At 39.6% G+C, this 19385-nt stretch overlaps 1 protein-coding gene and 1 long non-coding RNA gene across 4 annotated transcripts in view; one reads left to right on the top strand and one right to left on the bottom strand.

Moving 5' to 3' along the window:
- LOC311628998 overlaps positions 1–19385 on the bottom strand; it is a 126501-nt gene that overhangs the window by 46791 nt on the left and 60325 nt on the right. Inside the window, exons 2-3 of the long non-coding RNA XR_014796117.1 lie at positions 18723–18884; positions 13973–14067 (exon numbers count right to left, since the gene is read on the bottom strand). This is a non-coding gene — a long non-coding RNA (uncharacterized lncRNA). The remainder of the gene's footprint in view (positions 1–13972; positions 14068–18722; positions 18885–19385) is intronic.
- COL28A1 (collagen type XXVIII alpha 1 chain) overlaps positions 1–19385 on the top strand; it is a 144244-nt gene that overhangs the window by 83228 nt on the left and 41631 nt on the right. For all 3 annotated transcript variants that reach the window (XM_084896664.1, XM_084896662.1, XM_084896663.1), the window contains 2 exons: positions 10631–10699; positions 12954–13022. In XM_084896664.1, the coding sequence (XP_084752790.1) occupies positions 10631–10699; positions 12954–13022 (138 nt within the window). The remainder of the gene's footprint in view (positions 1–10630; positions 10700–12953; positions 13023–19385) is intronic.

The raw sequence follows: 19385 nt of genomic DNA, 5'->3' as shown, positions 1-19385 counted from the left end.
AAAAGAAAAAGAAATTATTTTGACACCACATATTCCTTTAGTTAGAAAAATAGACACTTACGGCATTCCTATTTATAGTGAGGCATGATATAAAATCTGTTAGGTATATACTGGAATGTAATTGTATTCCAATGGAATTGTATGATCATTTACATTACCAGAGTAGATATAAAAATGTATACTTATATAAAAATAAAAAAATTATATAAATATACATTGTATTATGTTAACTATGCTATTACGTTACTATCTTACAGTGAGCAATAATAATTAGCCACAGATAAAGAACATTTAAAAATTTGATTCCTGTGAATGTTCACTGTCAGATTATTTAAGCTGTAGACTAAAACACTTACTAAGTGATTTCATATACGGCTTTTCTCTAAGTCCCTTGTATTTATTTCCATATATACTTCGGGGCGGGGGAAATCAAGGAAAAAACTCTTCTTTCTAAATTTTATCCTGCCTATTTTTTTGTAACAGTCAACATGTTGCCAGAAGCTCTATCTTAAGTGAAATAGTATCTCTATTTCACTTTATAGAGTTACTATTTCACTTACGGGGCGCTGAGTGGAAGCAGCAGTCTCTAGCTCACTTCCAGATGAAGGGAGAAGAGGACATTAGCCTGGACCTGCCTCTGTTCACCCACCTCCTTCTCTGCTGCCTATTTCGGCCTATGGGGGGAAATTAAGTTATCCTGCCGATCACTAGCCCTGGAGGGCGATGTCAAAAGTGTGAGCTAGCCTTAGAATCCAAGGACTTGAATCAATCATTTGAAAATACAGGAAATTTTTAACACAAACATCAGCTTTTCATAACTTTCAAAACCATCTCTCCTTTTTAAAAGAAGCCTTCAATGTCTCTATGTGGCCTTTTATTTTTCTCCAAAGAAAACTTGGATGCGTGCGCATGCACACACGAACAGAAGCTGGTAAAGAAAGGAAAATATTCAGAGCAGTCTAATTCCCACTTAACGTTGTCCTGCTAGGTTGTCAGAGTGAAGGTGAAACTCTTAAAATACTTAAAGCCGCTGGTAGCAAAAATATAGGACTTAAGTGTGTGCAAAATTTCTCCTCTTCCATTTTGACTTTTAAAAAGGCAGGGAAATCATATTAGGTGTGTGTGGTTGTATAGACATATATAGCTGATACATTTTTCATTAAAACTCTGTGTAGTCACCTTAAAGTACTGGCCTTAGGGCATTAACTTATATAACAAATGTGTTTTGAAATGAGGAAACCATTAAGGCAGACTATTAATTTATGGCGAGCTTTTGTGATATTTGGCTAAGGTCACATATGTTTAGCATATGACGCAGACATTTGAATCAAAGCTTCTATGTTTCAAAACATATAAAAACCAGTCCCTGACTTCTTGCACCCTGGTGGTGCTCCCAGGCTTTCTTCCAAGTGGACGAATTCCTTATGACATCAGTGGCTGGAGCACTTCTATATGCATTACCTTGAATATAATCCAAATTTTAACAAGGGCTTCTGAGAGATTTCTAAAAGTCTTGTAAAAACTACAACATTCAAGGTAAAAGCAGATATAGTGTTAAAATCCACTTTGGAAACACACCCTGAAGAGGAACAGACAATTTGGTTTCTTGCTAAGTGGGATGTGCTCATCCAGTGCTCTGACCCCTGGATCCACATTCCCTGGTCCTCTATGGGGGAAGTCAAGTTCAAAGATCCTGTGTAACACTGCCTGCATGTCTGTACTGAAACCTATCAACTAGAAGGACCCTTTGTGATCTGGGGACAATCATTATATAAATCTCATTTTCCTTTGAGAAACTCAGGTAACTTCCCCCCACCCCCCACCCCTGTATTTTCACCCCCAAAGACTCATGAGGTGCATACGTCCCCGGGTGATTCACTGACGTCTCTGAGGGTAAGAGTTTGTTCTTGGCCTCCTAGAAGAGGAATGAATGAAAGGACTGGCTCTCCCGAGCTCCATAAAGGCATCCCCCCATGTCCCTCTCTGAGCTCTTTCAGCCCCTTCCGTGGGATAGTTCCTCACAGAGAAAGCATGGCCTGTCCAAAGCTCTGGGGCTGCTGAGCTCAGGCCAGTTCTCGCACAGAACAGATCAAACCTGGCATTTGGGGCCCTCAAGGGACCTCTTAACCATCAAGTGGTTGGAATAAGCTCTGTGGGCAGAAAGACTTTTTGGGATGTTGTCATTACTGTTGTATATTACCTAACTATTATATATTATATACTATCTAAATATTTCCAGGATATGGTGACATTTTTAAACAACCCACTTATTTTTAAAAAAAATATATTTTATTGATTTTTTACTGAGAGGAAGGGAGAAGGATAGAGAGTTAGAAACATCGATGAGAGAGAATCATCGATCAGCTGCCTCTTGCACATCCCCTACTGGGGATGTACCCGCAACCAAGGTACATGCCCTTGGCTGGAATCGAACCCGGGACTTTTCAGTCCGCAGGCCGACACTCTATCCACTGAGCCAAACTGGTTTTGGCCAACCCACTTATTTTAGAGATGAGGAACCATAAAGACTAACAAGTTGCCCCTTTGTAATATAAACAGTTTTGTTACTATGTTGTGTCTGTGTATGAGAGGGACATTATGAATATGGATGAAGGACTAAATGGGTGGAGAAATCAGAGCAGAAAGAATGGCTCGGCCTGTTATACAGGTGCTCAGGCTGCAGAGCTGCGCCCTGTCTATCAGGGCACCGTTTAGTGTTCAGTTGGATTGTTTCTCTTTCCAGTCTAGCTTTTCCACCGTCATGACTTAAATTATGTAAACATTAAAGGGAAGCATAAAACCTAAACCCCAAAGAGTTAAACATTTTTCAAAAGCTTTAAATGTTTAACTATTGTAAATGCATGCTTTATTTGACAAAAGTGGCCCAGAGTCATAAATTAAAATGCACATCTATGTGAAATTCCACTGAGTACCATTATTCTAAAAATGTTCCCAGCATCTGAATCCCTCCTCTGTTCTCTGCAATGGCTCACATATGTGCATACCACCAACAGGCAGTGGCGGAACAGAGGAGCGATTCACAGAGCTGCATTCGGAATTTGTAGATTCCATCGGCGGACATGGAGTGGACAAGGAACTCCATTTTGAACAGTGTTTGACAAGGAGGGCTGGCCTAGGACACAGACTTCATGATAATGAAGTTAAGGGTCCATGATTCCAAATTGGAGTTGAAGAATCCCACCTCCCAGAACTTGACTGCAAAATTGCTACAGGCAGAACAATCAGCTAAAAAAAAAAAAAAAAAAAAAAAAAAAAAAAAAAAAAAAAAAAAAAAACAGGACTAATTAAAGCCAGAGCCATATCAAATTTAAATGCCAGACGACTTGACCTTTAGATTTCAAAGGTCACATTCAAACCAGGAAAACCTGACTAGGTGACTTTTCAAGGTTACTTCCCTATTCAGTTCTATGCATGATTGTTAAAATCAGAGCTTCACTCCAGACTGTCTTATGATTTTCAGTGTTGCTTTTCTCTCTGCTGTTTTCCTAGCTCTGAAGTACACACATACGTTCCCTTCAGCCCTGGAGACACACGCTAAATCTTCTTAACATTCTCCACCCATGCCACCATCAATATATATATTTATTTTTTACAGAGAGGAAGAGAGAGGGATAGAGAGCTAGAAACATTCATCAATCAGCTGCCTCCTGCACAGCCCCGACTGGTGATGTGCCTGCAACCAAGGTACATGCCCTTGACCGGAATCGAACCTGGGACCTTTTGATCTGCAGGCCGACGCTCTATCCACTGAGCCAAACCGGTTTCAGCCATCAATATATTTTTATTTTTTATCATGCAGACTGGAGGAAATTTTCCCCAGTGGAAAATTATATTGAATATCAGTAAAAGAGAGCCTTTCCCCCCTGTCATTGGGGGGTAGTGTCAATGTTTCTATTTTCAAGTTTTCAAACTCAGCTGAATAAAACTCTCCCTCTCCCATGTGATTCTTGGCATAGGAGAATCATTTGCTCATCTTTGATGAGGTGATTTTGAGAAGAGGAAGAAACTACCAACAACAAATCTCCAAAATCGTAAAGCAAGTTTTTAAAATTATTATGGGCATTGATTTACTGCTGCTTTGGAGTGAGTATTAAATTTCTAGAAGAGAAAATGATTTGAAGAATTGAAATTATTTTAAATATTTTGAAATTCAAATCTGGGAAAAGATACTAAAGGAAATGTTATGTTTTCTAGCATTTTCTTAATCTTTTTCTCATCCCCTTGGTATTTGTGCTGGTAATTGTTACTCTCTCACTTTTCAGCATGTGTCAGTGAGAAGTGACTGAGGGATACTGACAATGGCCAGTCAATAATCAATACGCATGGTCAATGTCTGGGTTGTTTGTCCATAAGTTTAGAAGAAGGACTCTAAAATTTCCATTGACATTCTGGCAACACAAGTGAGATATTCAAAGTTACTAAACCATTGCATATGCTCATTACCTCATTCAGTCCAGAATGGTACTTATGCTTGTGGTAGTTGGAGCTTGGTAGTTATATCTTAATTTTATTTAAAAGCCAGAAAGAAAGAAACAATAAGCAGCTGCTAATCATTGCTTTGACTTCTACCTTATTTTAAAACTCAAGCATTTCTTGTTTTCATCCTTTAGTAGAATCTTCAGTATACCATTCCTTGGAAAATTCTCAAGAAGCTAATTATTTCCACAGTAAATTTGTGTTTTATTGTCCCCGAAGTAAAAAAATAAAAGCACAAAAATCTCTTTTAGAACAACTGCAACTTGCTTCTACAGTCTTCCCAAAGAGTGACAGGGATTTAATTGACACAGATTGAGAAATAATGTTTAAAAGCTTATTAAGGTGTGTGGGGAACAGGGGGGAGAGATAGTCTAATGGGCAATTTTGTCTCTCTGAGCACTATCTTTTCAAATATTGTATTTCAGTCTTATAAAATATAACAGACTGTATCCTTATCACTGCTCTGCTTGAGACCTCTGCCACTTGTTAGCTGTGTGACTACAGCAAGTCATTTAATCCCAGTGAGACTTAGTCTTCTCATCTTTGATTTGGGGTAAAGATATCTACTTCATAGGGTTATTCTGAGAAATTAATAGAATTATGCCTATAAAACATTTTTATAAATTCTAACCTACTAGAGTAGTAGAAGTAAAAGGACTAGTAACAGCAGTCATAGTATGCTTTTTTTCTGCTAAATCAAGTATATTGCAGTTGGATAAAAAGAGAGAATAAGAATTTGTGTAGGCAGGAAATCTGGAATGAGACCAATTAAAACATTGGGGTAAACCACAAAATTGAAGAATGGCAATGGAGGGAAATGGAAAGGGAAGCCTTAGACAGCTGGGTACTTGTGCATATTGTGTGGGCCTCTTAGGAATCTTATAATCAGGATATTTCCCTTCTCCGTGAGAGAGTGTGATGGACACCATGTAGGAAAAGAACTTTCACAGCCAAATAGCTATGTGTTTGCAGTGGCAGCTGGAGGAAAGTCTATGGAGAAGTTAGCATATTTTATCCAGCCCCAGCCAAAGATGAGAGATGAACTCTGGAGTCATACCTTGGTTTGAATTGCCTCTGGCTGCATGGTTTTTGGCAAATCATGTATTTATATTATTTTCTTTATTTGTAAATTGGAGTAAGTTGATGTTCATAGGATCACATAAGAAAATGAATGAAAAGCAAAGTACCTGCCATGTAATAAATTTAATACATTTTAATTATTATTTATTATATTATTAATCATAATAGTTTTAAGACGAGCCAAAGCAAAGATTTACCAATGAGAAAATGAATAATCATGATAGTGCTTTTGCTTTTTTCTTTCTTTTAAAAAGTAAAAGATTCAATAAAGTGATTACTAAGATTATGTATGATTTTATAGGGGTTTAAATTAATCACTCAGCAAGGTTATGATCTAAGTAAAATCTTCACCAAATCATTTGTTAAGTTCACCTATACAAGTACTGCAGATGGTCCTAAACTTGACCATTTCCTGTCAAAATGAAAGGAGTGTCTTGTCTAGAATCCCCTTTGTGGGCCAAAGGAAACTGTTGGCCATCTAGTAGTTGTTCTTTTTTGAGAGAGTGGAAGTGGCAAGGAGGGGTAGGACTTAAGCTATGGTCTTATGAAATTGATGGGTGTAGCTACAAACGCCAACTCCACAATTCGCTTTCTGGTTTGCTCCTTGTCTCCTAATGCAAGGGCTCCCTCTGCAGGCTCCAGCAACCCTCAGATTCTGCATGGGAAGCTAAGTCCAGCTGTGCAAGTACCTGTTGCAACTCTTTTTACTTGTGAGTGTTGCTGTACCCACTGACAACAAAACTGAAGTGTCATGGTAAACACACTCCTTCGGTTCCACTGGTGCTGCACTGTGGCGTAACTGCTGCTATCAAGTGTGAAGGGAGTCCTCTTCTACACACATCCACCTAGCTGTGTGTTGTAGCCTAGTATGGGCACGTGGCACACAGAACAAATGGCGGGATGCATTTTTAAAACCTCACATAGTAGAGAGGCACTACCTCTATGGACTCACACAGCTCTTTAAATCCCTGATATTCCCATCGATTGAAAAGTATGGTACATATACTGTATACCAAGGAATGACCCTGGTCCTATGTTGCTGACCAACTCTAACATCTGTAATCTGTGTTACAATTTGATTTAAGGTCTATCAATTTCATTAGGCCTGTATTAGATTATGCTCACATAGGTCAAAAGATACAACAGAATACTTTGGTAGATAAAAACATAGCTAATTATATGAATAAGAATGGACTTGTTTGAGGTAAACATTTTAGTACCACATATAACATGGGACCACACCCTTACAAACTCATTTGCCAAAGTTCATGTATAAAAAGGGTAACCCTGTGGTCAGCTATGCTATTGCATTTAGCCCCAGACATTTTTAAATGGTGAGGGTTTGGGGGAACTAAATAAGAGGAAAAAATAGTAACAATAACAAACTTGATGAGAGTGGCCTAAGGTAAACTCACAACTTCAACTATTTTTCCCACTAGGTTTCCCATCAAGGATGTGTATGTGCATGTTTATGTGTGTGTTAGTATGATACATGCAATTTGAGACAGCAGTGTTTACTAAAGTCCATCACAAGGAAAGTATCATGAGTGTCAAATTCTTTCTTAAAAGAAATACTTCTTTATTAACAATCTCTATCTGCCTTCTTCCTCTTCCTCTTTGTCCACCTTTCTATCTTTAAAATCTCATGGTCTTCTCCTGATTAGGGATGAACATCACAGTAACTTTCTTACCCTCACTGGTGAGATATTTATGAGGCATTGTTCATGGATTTTAAAAAGATGTTATCAAAAACATTATGAAAATTATTAAGCACATACAAAAGCAGAAACACTAGTAAATTCTCATTTACCTATCACATTTCTTCAACAATTACAAATCTGTGGTCAACCTTTACGTGTATCCCCCATCCCTCACTTCTCTTTGCACTGCATTATCCCAGCAAATACCAAACGTCAGCCATATAGAGCTTTAGCATTTGTCTCTCTAATGTAAGAGATAACACTTAGCTGCAATATCCTTAGCAAAACTAAAAAGTATTAATAGCAATTATATAGCATCATCCAATTTCTAACATTAAACTTTCCCAGTTTGTCTTCTAAGTTTATGATAGTTTGTTTGAATTGGAATCCAAACAATATCCACACATTGCATTTGAATTTGCATCTCTTTTTAAAATCAAAGGTTATATATCTTTCATTTTTTCTTTGCACTTTCTTAGTAGATGGTTTCTTGAGGATTTTGCTGATGGTATCCTTATGGTGTTGTTCAACATGTTTCTCCACCTTCTCTTGCTTTTGTTTGTTTGTTTGTTTTTAGTAGTTAGATTTAGATACCTGCCAGAATCAGATTCAGCTTTTCTTAGCTAGAATAATTCATAGGTGGGGCCATATACAGTATTTTCCGGCGTATAAGAGGACTTTTGAAAGGAAAAAAAGTCAACCGAAAATCGGGGGCAAAAGACCAAAATTGCACAAAAATTACCTGCAGATCTTGACGGCAAAGTAAGTCTTTTCTTTGAAGTGGGGGGTAGTCTTATACAGGGAATATAGGCCCAAACCTATGTTTAACTGTAAAATTAGGGGGTCGGCTTATATGCCGGAAAATACGGTAGACCCATGTATCACACCAAGTGTCTGACCTCCTCATGGAAGGGTAGAGAAGAAGAGAAACACAAGAGAGGAATTCATTGTATCTAGGTGGGGTTGAGAATGACCAGGCAAAGAAGACCATTATTTTTTGATAAAACATTTAATGATTCTGGATAAAATCTACTTAACTATGTTTACTACTTAGCTGCTTAACTGCGCTCTGTTTTGCCAGAGGGACTCTAAATACCTTTCTAAATTCAAGTGTGTGAATCAGTTAGTTGTAGTTGGAGGCCCCCACTGAGTGGACGCTCCCTTTAAAGGTACTTCAGAAAAGAGAGATGGTAAAAATGTAGGTAAAACAAGACATAAAAATGTATGTATTGCATTCTTGGAACTCTTGATGATCAGAGTGATCATTTAAGTGAGGAGAAACTTGGGGCCACTCAAATGTGGGAGTCAGGAGAGAGGTATTAAAGGGATAATTAGTACCAGTAGTCTCAGAAGCAGTTAAATAGTAACAGAAAGAGATGGAGACTGGAGGCCAGAATCATAAAGTGGTATGGAAGCCAAATATGTAATATAAAAATAAAGATAAAAATAGTCAAGTCAGTAATAAAGTATCATTTAAAGTTTTCTTCAATCTTTTAAGGCTTGTTTCCTCTAGAAGTATTTTAAGGTTTGTAAGTAAAAAGTAAAGGATAAGCTGTTTTTCTAAATAAACAGTTTCATCATTTCTTAAGATCTTTGAATTTTGCACTGTTGAAGGGTTTAAATTATTTAGCTCCTAACAGGACATGGACAAAACAAGACCCAGAGCAAAGAGCTTGGGAGATCTAGGGTCAAAGTCTGACTCTGATCCTTTTTTAAAAAAACAAAAATAACTTTATTGACACATATTTAATATATCCTAGAATTCACCCATTTCTGTGACTATTTAGCAAGTTGTACAGCTGTTACCATAAATCAGTTTTTGAACATTTTCTTCCCCTCAGTGAGATCTCTCATGCCCATTTATAGTTAATCCTATTCCTGGCCCCAGGCAACCACTGATTTACTGTCGCTATAGATTTGTCTTTTCTGGACATTTAATATAAATGAAATAAAACAATATGTCTGGATTCTTTGACTGCAAATAATGTTTTAGGGTTTATCCATGCCAAAGCATGCATCTGTAGCTCATTCTTCTTCATTGCTGAATATCCCACACTTTGTCTATCCATGTATCAGTTGATTGACATTTAGGTTGTTTCCAGTTTGGAACTATTATGAATAATTCTGCTAAGAGCATTTGTATGTACCAGTAGGTCCTGGTATGGACATATGTTTTCATTTTCCTTGGGTGTGTACCTAGGGGTGAAATTACTGGATTATAAGGTACATTTATGTTGAACTTTTAAAGAAATTGACTGCCAAACTGTTTTCTAAAGTGGCTGTACCAGCAAAATATGAGAATTCCTATTTTCCCACATCCTACTAACTCTGCCTCTTAATAGTTGTGCAGCCTTGAGCAAACTTTGGTTTCCTCTTTAGCCAAATAGGTGGCATGGAATGTTAACATTTGCTAAGTGCCTACTCTATGCTTGACTCTGTGATAGGAGCACTCACGTTCTTAGTCTCACCTCATTGTCCTCACCGTGAAATGTGGAGATGTTTTTCTGTTTATCTAATGAATTTACTGAGGCCCAGAGTAGGTAGGTAAGTTAGTCATCACTGTGATACAGGATGGTTGAAATACTAAATTATATCAAATAACATATATGAAGAGGCCTAGTAAAGTGTTAGGTACATAGAAGGTGGCTAATGAAGAAGTTTTTAATTTCTCTGCTTCTTCCCATCATCGTTCACATCTCTGACAGGTCTAACTCCAGGGCCTAACTTATCCTAACCCCCAGGACCTAACTTATCCTAACCAGGTCTCACCACCTTTCTGGTGTAGTCACCTGTTATAAACCTGTCACTCTTTGGAGAATCTGAAAAGACTTTATAGGATTTATCCTGCAGTCACAGCCACCCTAGAGACAGAAGCATCACAGAGCCAATCCCAACCCAAGTGGCATAATCTTTGTTGCACAAAATGAGAGCAACTAGTTTAGGATGGGGTTATGTCTTTTAACAATTGCTTTTATTTTTGTCTCTTTTCACAATGGAATTAATTTTTCCCCCAAATTCCAGAGAAGGGAGTTCCGGGGGTGGGGAGAGAAAGTATATATTAAGGTTGCCAAGCAGTTAATCGACTTGATTGCTTTGAAATGGATCCTGTTGGCTTGAAGACTGAATAAAGAGCAATAAGAAGTGAAAACAAAGGGAGACAATACTCCCTTTGTCAAGTTTAGGAAAGTGATGTGGGTTAAAAGGGCTCAATCATTTAGACAAATTCAAGGGTGTGGAATTTAAAAAAAATATATATTTTGAATATAAAAATTTATGACATATATTTACTATTTTAACTATACAGCATAAAATGTTTTTGAATACCAGTAACTTCTCATTCATTGTCTTTTCAGGGAGAGCCAGGTGTCAGAGGACCTCCTGGCCCCTCTGGGCCTCGGGGCTTAGGAACCCAAGGACCCAAGGTGAGTCCTCAGGCCTGTGGTCTGTGTGAGGGTCAGGTACCGTTAATGACAACCGAGTGGACATTAACTTCAGAGTAAGTGCTCTTCTTGGTGTTTGCTTATTTTTTCTTGATTATTAATGAAAAGTTTTATTTTCTCATATCATGTGAACTTTCAGTAAATAGAACATTTAAGTTTATAAAGCTATTGTCTTCCCCCAAAGAAATTAATAAGTCTCTCTTAAGAAAGTGGGTGCAAAGTGCTCAAAATATTTCTAGGCTCATGCAAGGCTGTGCCATGATTCAGAAACACATCTTTACTTTGGCCAGAGGTGCTTCAGGTGGCCTTTTAACAGGACACCAGCCAATGTATCTATTGTGTATATGTGTGTAGGACACTGTCAGAGCCTCAGTGCAAGGATCTAGGCCAGTGGTCAGCAAACTGCGGCTCGCGAGCCACATGCAGCTCTTTGGCCCCTTTAGTTTTTAGCAAAGGCCAGCTTAGGAGTACCCTAATTAAATTAATAACAATGTACCTACCTATATAGTTTAAATTTTAAAAAATTGGCTCTTAAAAGAAATTTCAGTCATTGATATTTGGCTCTGTTGACTAATGAGTTTGCCGGCCACTGATCTAGGCTTACTGTCTCCATGGAAGGTAATCGAAACTTCCTTTGGCTCCCTTTGCTCTTATTTATATTTCTCTTCCTCTTGCCACCTTCAATTTGGTGATTATTCATCCACTTATTTTTTTAATCCAGCTTCTCAGGAAGAGAAATTTGGTCCTCCCCTCTGCACTGCAGGGGGACATTTGGGATCATTTCAGGGGGAGGGGATCACAACTGGAGGAGGACTAGTATTGGCATCTAGCGGGCAGAGGACAGAGATGCTGCTAAATGTGCTGCAGTGCACAAGACAGCCTCCCATAATGAAGAATTACCCAGCTCAAAATGTCAATAGTGCTCATTCACTTGCTCAACAAATTTTATTTATTTATTTATTTATTTATTTATTTATTTATTTATTTATTTATTTATTTAAAAAGTGAAGTAGAAAACCAGCAGACATGTTTATAGGGAAAACAGGTATCAGTAAGCCACCCAGCACTGATTCAAATTTCAGATAGATGTATCTATGTCCAAATGCACAGAAGTGAATTAGAATCATGTTACAGAGAGAAAAGCAGAGAGGCTGTATGAGTCAAAGTTACTAAGGATCTCAGAATTACTAAGATTCTTTATCCTTTTTTTTCTTTTTTGTCCATCAGCTACATATGGGCAGCGGGCTATTTCTTAATCTCATAGTTCACTTTATGTGGATGAAGACTGCATCTAAGATGTTAGCTATTGTTATTGGATGCATTTTTTTTTTCTTCAGTGTCATCTTTCTGTTTAAATTTTCTTTTCTTGTTTTTTTTTTTTTTTTTTTTTTTTTTCAATGAGCAGGTATTCCTCTTATAATCAGAAAAAGATACAGCTTTTTTTTCATACTGGAAAGAAAAAGTCTAACTTACATTAATCCAGCATTTTTACAAAGCTTATTCCATCAAATATTAATTTGGGAACTTCGGGGATAGTTAAATTAATCACTCTATTGTGGGACTTCTTAGTGGCTTTAATATTTTAATACGTGATAGAGATCTCCAAAGAGAGGCACATATTGTGCTGCAGAACATTTTCCAATCTCAGTGGGCCACAGAAATTTTTCCTTAAGAAATATGGGATCCACTTATATTATAAGGAATACATACTGGGAAGTCATGCATTTTTTGCTTCATTTACATATCTCAAAAATTCAACACTGATCCACATTAATATCCGCTGATTCTTTACCCACTACCCCGGTGAATGAGCATTCCATATGGAAATGGAGAAATAGATGAAAGGCTACACACAACAGAGTGTGTGAGTGATCCTCTTACTCCTGGTGTCTAGGGGATGGGGTTAGGGCAGCTGAAGGAGCCCAAGCTGACGAAGCTACAGGGACAGCACTTCTGCTTACACCCAGCAGCCCTATCTTAAGTCTTCATTTGTATTTAGATTATATGTACTATTTTTGCTTAGGATTCTTATGCATCAACTGCATAACTGCAGTGAGCTATTTCTTAACCTTTTCTTAAAAAGGTTAGAAAATCACTGCTCTATATAAAACATGAATTAGCTTATGGGCAGCATGGATGAAGGTCCTGATCAGACTGAAGTAAGAACAGAGCTAAGAGTAATAATACATTGTTTCTCCCTAAATCTTCTCACACTTGTCTGATTTCTCTCCAACAGGGTGATATTGGGCAGAAAGGTTTGCCTGGCCCTCCTGGGCCCCCTGGCTATGGATTACAAGGAATTAAAGTAAGTGAACATGATTGTGTTGGAGTCCCATCTCCGTCTACTAAGGTGGTGGAGAAAAGACACTGAGGACAATATAAAATATGACTGTTATGAAATGAAGTTAATTGCATGTAGTATTTAAAGATACCATCCAGCCATGTAAAAATGGTGTAAGTGCATCGTTTCATGAGTGCTAAACGTAACATAAATTTCTTGGTGAAAAATTTAACTGATGCAGTGATTGGCTGTGCTGCTGCTGTGGCATTCCTGGTCCTGGGAAACCCTGAAAACTTGAGGGGCCCACTCCCTCCAGCACCGCAGCAGCCTCAGGTCATTCCTGTGCAGTCCCCGCTGTGGCTGCTGACCCTGCGCTGCAGGGGCGCTCCAGCTCCCACAGCCTCAGAGCTGTTTCTCAACTGCAAATGTCTATTGATTGTATGGATGAATGGGGGCCTGTGGCTCTTTGGTCTCAAAAGGGCCTTGGTGTTTCAGGTTCACAGCAGAGGTCAGGGGGTCATATGATGACATGATCTTGGCCCTGTGTGAGCCTGCAGAACTGGCCTTTTCCCTAGATATGGACTCTAGATATGCCAGTACTTCCCCAGGTTAAGTCTTAAGGGCCAAGGGATGGGGCTGAGTCCTAAGAGAAGTCCTTAATATGCCCATTAGTCCTTGAGGGGCAAGGAGGAATCTACTGAGAGGGTGGGCCATTCTGGTTAAAAAGCCAATAATGGGGACAGACAGAAATCTTCATTTCTACTCAGGAACCATTCCAGTTTCCCTCTCCCCCATCTTTAAGTTAGTTTCCGTGTTATTTCCGCCCCAGTGTCCACATCTGAGTAATGGGGATAATGATAGTACCGTTGTATTTCCTAAAGTTGATGTGAAGCATAAATGAGACAGTATGCATAATGCACTTAACACAGGCTCGGCACATTGCTGCCTATGCAGTAAATGTCATAGTTACTCACATTGTTACTCTTTCCTGCTTCTCTTCTCTTTCTGCTAGCACTTGTATTTTCCAGGATGGAAGTCCAGAATGCTGACATTCAAGTTATTTAATTCTCTAAAACATAAAATATAAGTTGCATTAATTAGTGCAGGCATAGCTTCAGTATCCAAAAAGACCCCCAACAGGTACAATGGCTCAAACACAATAGAGCTTTCTGTTCACATAATGGGCCGGGTGGGTGTTCATGGTTGGTGGTCAATTTTCTTCCACATAAAATTTCAAAGAACCTATCTTCTATTTATGCTTTCTCCATCTGTTGGGCCTATGTACCACTTACTCCCAGCAAGCAGAAAGAGAAAGCATGCAAGAGGCACACTTGCCTCTTAAATATCTAGGCTAAGAGATGACAGACCTCACCTCTGACCACATTTTATTGGTGGGAACTAGTCTCATGGAAAGGGGTCTCACTCTGTGCCCAGGAGGAAGGGAACCAGAGGCTTGGTGAAGAGCTGGCATTTACTGCCACAAATAATTTAACCTGTTTATAGGTAAGACTAGAGGCCCATTGTGCAAAATTCGTGCACGGGGTAGGGGGGTGTCCTTCATCCCAGCCTGCACCCTCTCCTATCTGGGACCCCTCAAGGATGTTAAATGGCCCATTTAGACCCTATCCCATTGGACATCCCTCTCACAATCCAGGACTGCTGGCTTCCAACTGCTTGCCTGCCTGCCTTCCTGATTGCCCCTAACTGCTTCTGCCTGCCAGCCTGATCACCCCCTAACCACTCCCATGCAATCCTGATTGATGTCTAACTGCTCCCCTGCCAGCCTGTTTGCCCCCAACTTCCCTCCTCTGCCGGCCTGACCACCCCCAACTGCCCTCCCCTACAGTGTTAATCGCCTTCAACTGCCCTCCCTTGCAGACCTGGTCCCTCTCAACTGCCCTTCCTTACAGGCCTGGTGCCTCCCAAATGTCCTCCCCTGCTGGCCGTCTTGTGCTGGCCATCTTGTATCCACATAGGGACAGGATCTTTGACCACATGGGGGTAGCCATCTTGTGTGTTGGAGTGATGGTCAATCTGAATATTACTCTTTTGATAGGATGAGGTAGTTATGTGTTGTTCTGAAGTATGTTGGTGGCTCCAGAAGAGAACAGGGGTCTCCATGACAACGTCCATGGTGCCTCGTCACTCTCCTGATAGTGTGGGGCACAATCACTTGGACTTTAAGAACTGGGGTCAGCTCTTTCAGGTCTATAATCCTATCTTGAAAAGAAAACCTTAGAGCCTTGGCATCTCTTTATTCATTTCAACCAGCATCAAGAGCACCAGTGGGTGATTTAGAAATAGTTTTGAGTAGACAGGCTGAGTACCAGGTAAATAGCTGGACAAGGCTTGGGGTTAAGTGGGATCAGAACATTTTCCTTTACTTTTCCATTTCCCTTTGACAGGGTCAGAGGATGAGGGACCCTGAAACCTGGTAGAGAGCTGTGATTCCAAGGCTGGGGGAGGTGGGTATGGAAGCAGAAGAGGGAGGCAGAGCTGGCGTGAGGATATTGTGAGATAAGGAAGACCCAGCAAGGAGGCTCCTGTGGGGAATAAGGGAGTGTGGTAATCCTAGGGGGTTAGTTGGGATGCCAGTGTTTGAGAACAGCAGAGTGGTGGTGGTTTTTAAAGTACTTAAAATTTTATTTTTCAATTACAGTTTATAGTCAATATTATTTTGTATTAATTTTACATGTTCAGCATGCCGACATTTTAAATTGTTCTGACTTTTTCTCTCCTCTTCCTTTCTTCATGTCTTCCTCTCTCCTTCCTTGCCCACTTCCCAACTACTCATATCAAATAAATACATAAATATTATATGTTTATTCCTTTTTACTCTTGTAATAGACATTATCCATATAAAAACCAAGTTGAGTGAAGTGCTTAGATGAATTCCTCTTAGATTCTGCTACCATCTTGATGGTATTTCCCATGAATTTCATTGTTGAAAATTTATATAAAGTATTTTATCTCTTCCCCATCTGTGCCTAGTTAGAAGTTTCTAGTATACATTTTCTCCTCCTTTCAGCAACGGAAGAAATACCTTCACTACTCAGAGCTTTGAGCTCCGGGAAAGAAGTAGGGCCAAATACATTCTCAAAGTTTCATGCTTTATCTTCTTCAAGCTTCACGAGCCTGTGGGGTAGGCTCTAGGAAACAGGGCACAGAGATGTTAAATAAGTATCCCAGGTCACTCACAGCTACCTATGCAGGCTGCCTCCCTGAAGAAATCATGCGTTGGGTAGTAAATGTCAGAGAGAAGGAAATGACCAGCTTGAGACTTTCAAAAGGAGATGCCACTCCAAATTTTTATTTGCACGCTGGAATTAAAAGTTAGCCTACATTATCAGGAAAAGAGACATATGCAATGGGTCTCTTTTCCTGATAATGTAGATTGTGTAAGAGAAAGAAGTATGGAAAGAACTTGCATGCGCCTCCCTCCTCCCCCGCAACTGAGTGCAGTTCTGCCAGAAGGCAGGGGTTGGACTTCAGAACCTTTTGAAATCACTTGGGAAGCACAAGACTAGGAATTGTAGCCGGATCTGGGCAGACACAGTGGAGCTGCCCTGGGTGAGGCTGTAATCACCCATTCAAAGGCTTATCAGTCTTTTCTGGTTGGGTTCCTTTGTATTGCAAACTTCTGTGACAAGTCAATGAGTAGCCAGCACATCTGTTTTTATTGCTTTTCCAAATACCTTCAGAACTTCACAATGATTGGCTTTTTAAAATATATATATTTATTACTTTTTTACAGAAAGGAAGGGAGAGGGATAGAAAGCCGGAAACATAAATGAGAGAGAAACATCATTCAGCTGCCTCCTGCACACCCCCCATAGGGGATGTGCCCGCAACCAAGGTACATGCCCTTGACTGGAATCGAACCCTGGACCCTTCAGTCTGCAGGCCTATGCTCTATCCACTGAGCCAAACTGGTTTCAGCGATTGGCTTTTTATTAGTAGTGCCTTTGCTTATCTATGATAGCTCCAGATATGGCTTCTGGTTTTGAATATAAGAAGTGATGGGAAATGAGATAAATTACCTGTCCAAGGTCACTCAGAAAATCCCTAACAAAGCAAGGGTTATGCAGTTTTCTGGGTACTTGTGGCTCAAATGGTCAGGCTATGCTAAAGACAGCCCCAGCATATTTTTCTTTTATCTTATGAAAAATCCTTCAATCATAAATTTTTCAGAAATGCTTATCACATTACCAGGGCGGAAAACCATAGGCACAACTTGTGTGCATTCTGCCACAAGGGGAAAGCCAAACAGTGAGAAGAGCCCAAGTACTGAATGGAGAGAAACAGGCAGAAAAATTATCTGCCTCTGAGACAGAGAGAGAATTAGGAGGGAAAAGAAAGAATAGGAAATGGGTTTCAAGAACGTTTTAAAAAATGTTTTCATTTATTTTAGAGAGAGAGGAAGGAAGAGGGATAGAAACATTTGATTTGCTGCCTCCTGCAAACCCCCTACTGGGGATCTATCTCACAACCCAGGCATGTGCCCTGACTGGGAATCAAACTGGTGACCTCTTGGTTCATGGGTCAATTTTAAACCACTGATCCACAGCAGCCAGGCATGCTGACTTTTTAAAGGCACTATAGTTAGTAATGCTTTTGTTCTTACACTCTTCTATTACCTGACATTAATGTACTTATTGTCTTTGGTTAAATTTTACTGGTGTTCTACTTCCATACTTTTACTTCTTAAAAGAATATTTTTCTAAGTATAGAATTCTAGGTACACAATTTCCTTTTTAGCACATAGAAGATTTTCCTGTCATTTAGTTGCCATTATTGTTCTTGAGAAGTTTCTATTCCATTGGTGATAATTTGCCCTTTTCTCTGTTTTATAATGCTTTCCCTTTCTAAAATTTTTATTTTATTGTTGACAGTATCACAGATGTCTCCCATTTTCTACCTGTCTGTGTCCATGGGTTATACATATATGCATAAATGTTCTTTAGTTAATCTCTTCTTGCCCCCACCCCTCGCCCCCTGCCCCTGCCAATCCCCCACTCCCACACTGAGATCTGTTATTCTGTTCCATGCATCCACACCTCTGGACCTATTTTGTTCATAAGTTTATTTTATCCTTTAGATTCCACTTATAAGTGAGATCATGTGATATTTGTCTTTCTCTAACTGGCTTATTTTGCTTTGCATAATAGTTTCCAGGTCCATCCAGGATGCATTTAAATGTAGATTTCATGTTATCCTCTTAAGATAAATAATATGTACTTTTGTTAATCGTTTCTAGGAAATTCTCTGCCTTATCTTTATAAAACGCAGTAGCCGGAAGCAATCTACCCTAGTCTTCCCCACTTCACACCCTCTCTTGTCTTTCTGGAACTGCAACTAGTTAAACATTTTTATTGTTTCCTCCTGCATATCTGTCCTTTCACATCTTCACTCTTGTCTTTTTCTGAGTAACAGTAACTCTTGAGTTTGCTAAAGCTTTGTCCCAAGTAGATTCTGGGAAAGGATGTTTATCTAAGGCGTCCCTTGAAGTAAACTTTAACCATGCAGGTGTTGGGTCAGTTGAATGTCGTTGCTAGCGAAGAGGCTACAATACTTAAGAAGGACCAAGGACAGGCTTAGGACTGAAAAGACCAAAAGTTTTAATTTCAATTTTAAGCGTAAGCAAAATAATTCAATGAACTGCTGGAGGAATTACAGCACATGAAACATATGCAGTTGCAAATCACACAGCACTTTATTACTCACACAAGTTCCTGATGCTGTGGGTGCAGGCTTAATGGGATCCCGGTGGTGCTGTCCTCTGGGGTCCAGCAGCTGGGCTGGTCCGATCCGGATGCAGGGGGCCGATGTTCCTTACCGAAGAGCTCAGTTGTTTCGATTGGGAGGTACTAGCCGCCATTCTGTCGTCTGGCAGAGAGAGGAGCATGGAGTGGCGTCACTTGTCAGACTGACAAAAGGACATGCCTTTGTGGCTGTCCGTTGGCCAGGACCTAGTTTTAAAGCCTGTTTTGTACCCTCAGCAGTTCAGGTAGCTATCAATGAATGATGTCAACACACACATGTTAATCTCAAATGGAGCAAAGGGCTACATGTAAGTATCTAGGGAAAGTACATCACTCACACAAATGGTTATCTTAGCAAGTCAATCTGAGTCAGTAACTGAAGTTCAAATCCTTATTTATGGGGTACACATGCTTCAGGGCAGTGGGGAATGTGTCCTTAATGTCTCACTTGTTTTTAAAATATATTTTATTGATTTTTTACAGAGAGGAAGTGGGAGGGATAAAGAGCTAGAAAGATCGATGAGAAACATCGACCAGCTGCCTCCTGCACACCCCCTACTGGGGATGTGCCCGCAACCAAGGTACATTCCCTTGACAAGAATTGAACCCGGGACCTTCCAGTCCT

This window comes from Pipistrellus hanaki, assembly GCF_964339955.1.
Source record: "Pipistrellus hanaki genome assembly, chromosome: 10".
Classification (NCBI taxonomy): Eukaryota; Metazoa; Chordata; class Mammalia; order Chiroptera; family Vespertilionidae; genus Pipistrellus; species Pipistrellus hanaki.
Note: the sequence above shows the minus strand (reverse complement) of the source record. Positions and strands in the feature narration are given on the sequence as shown.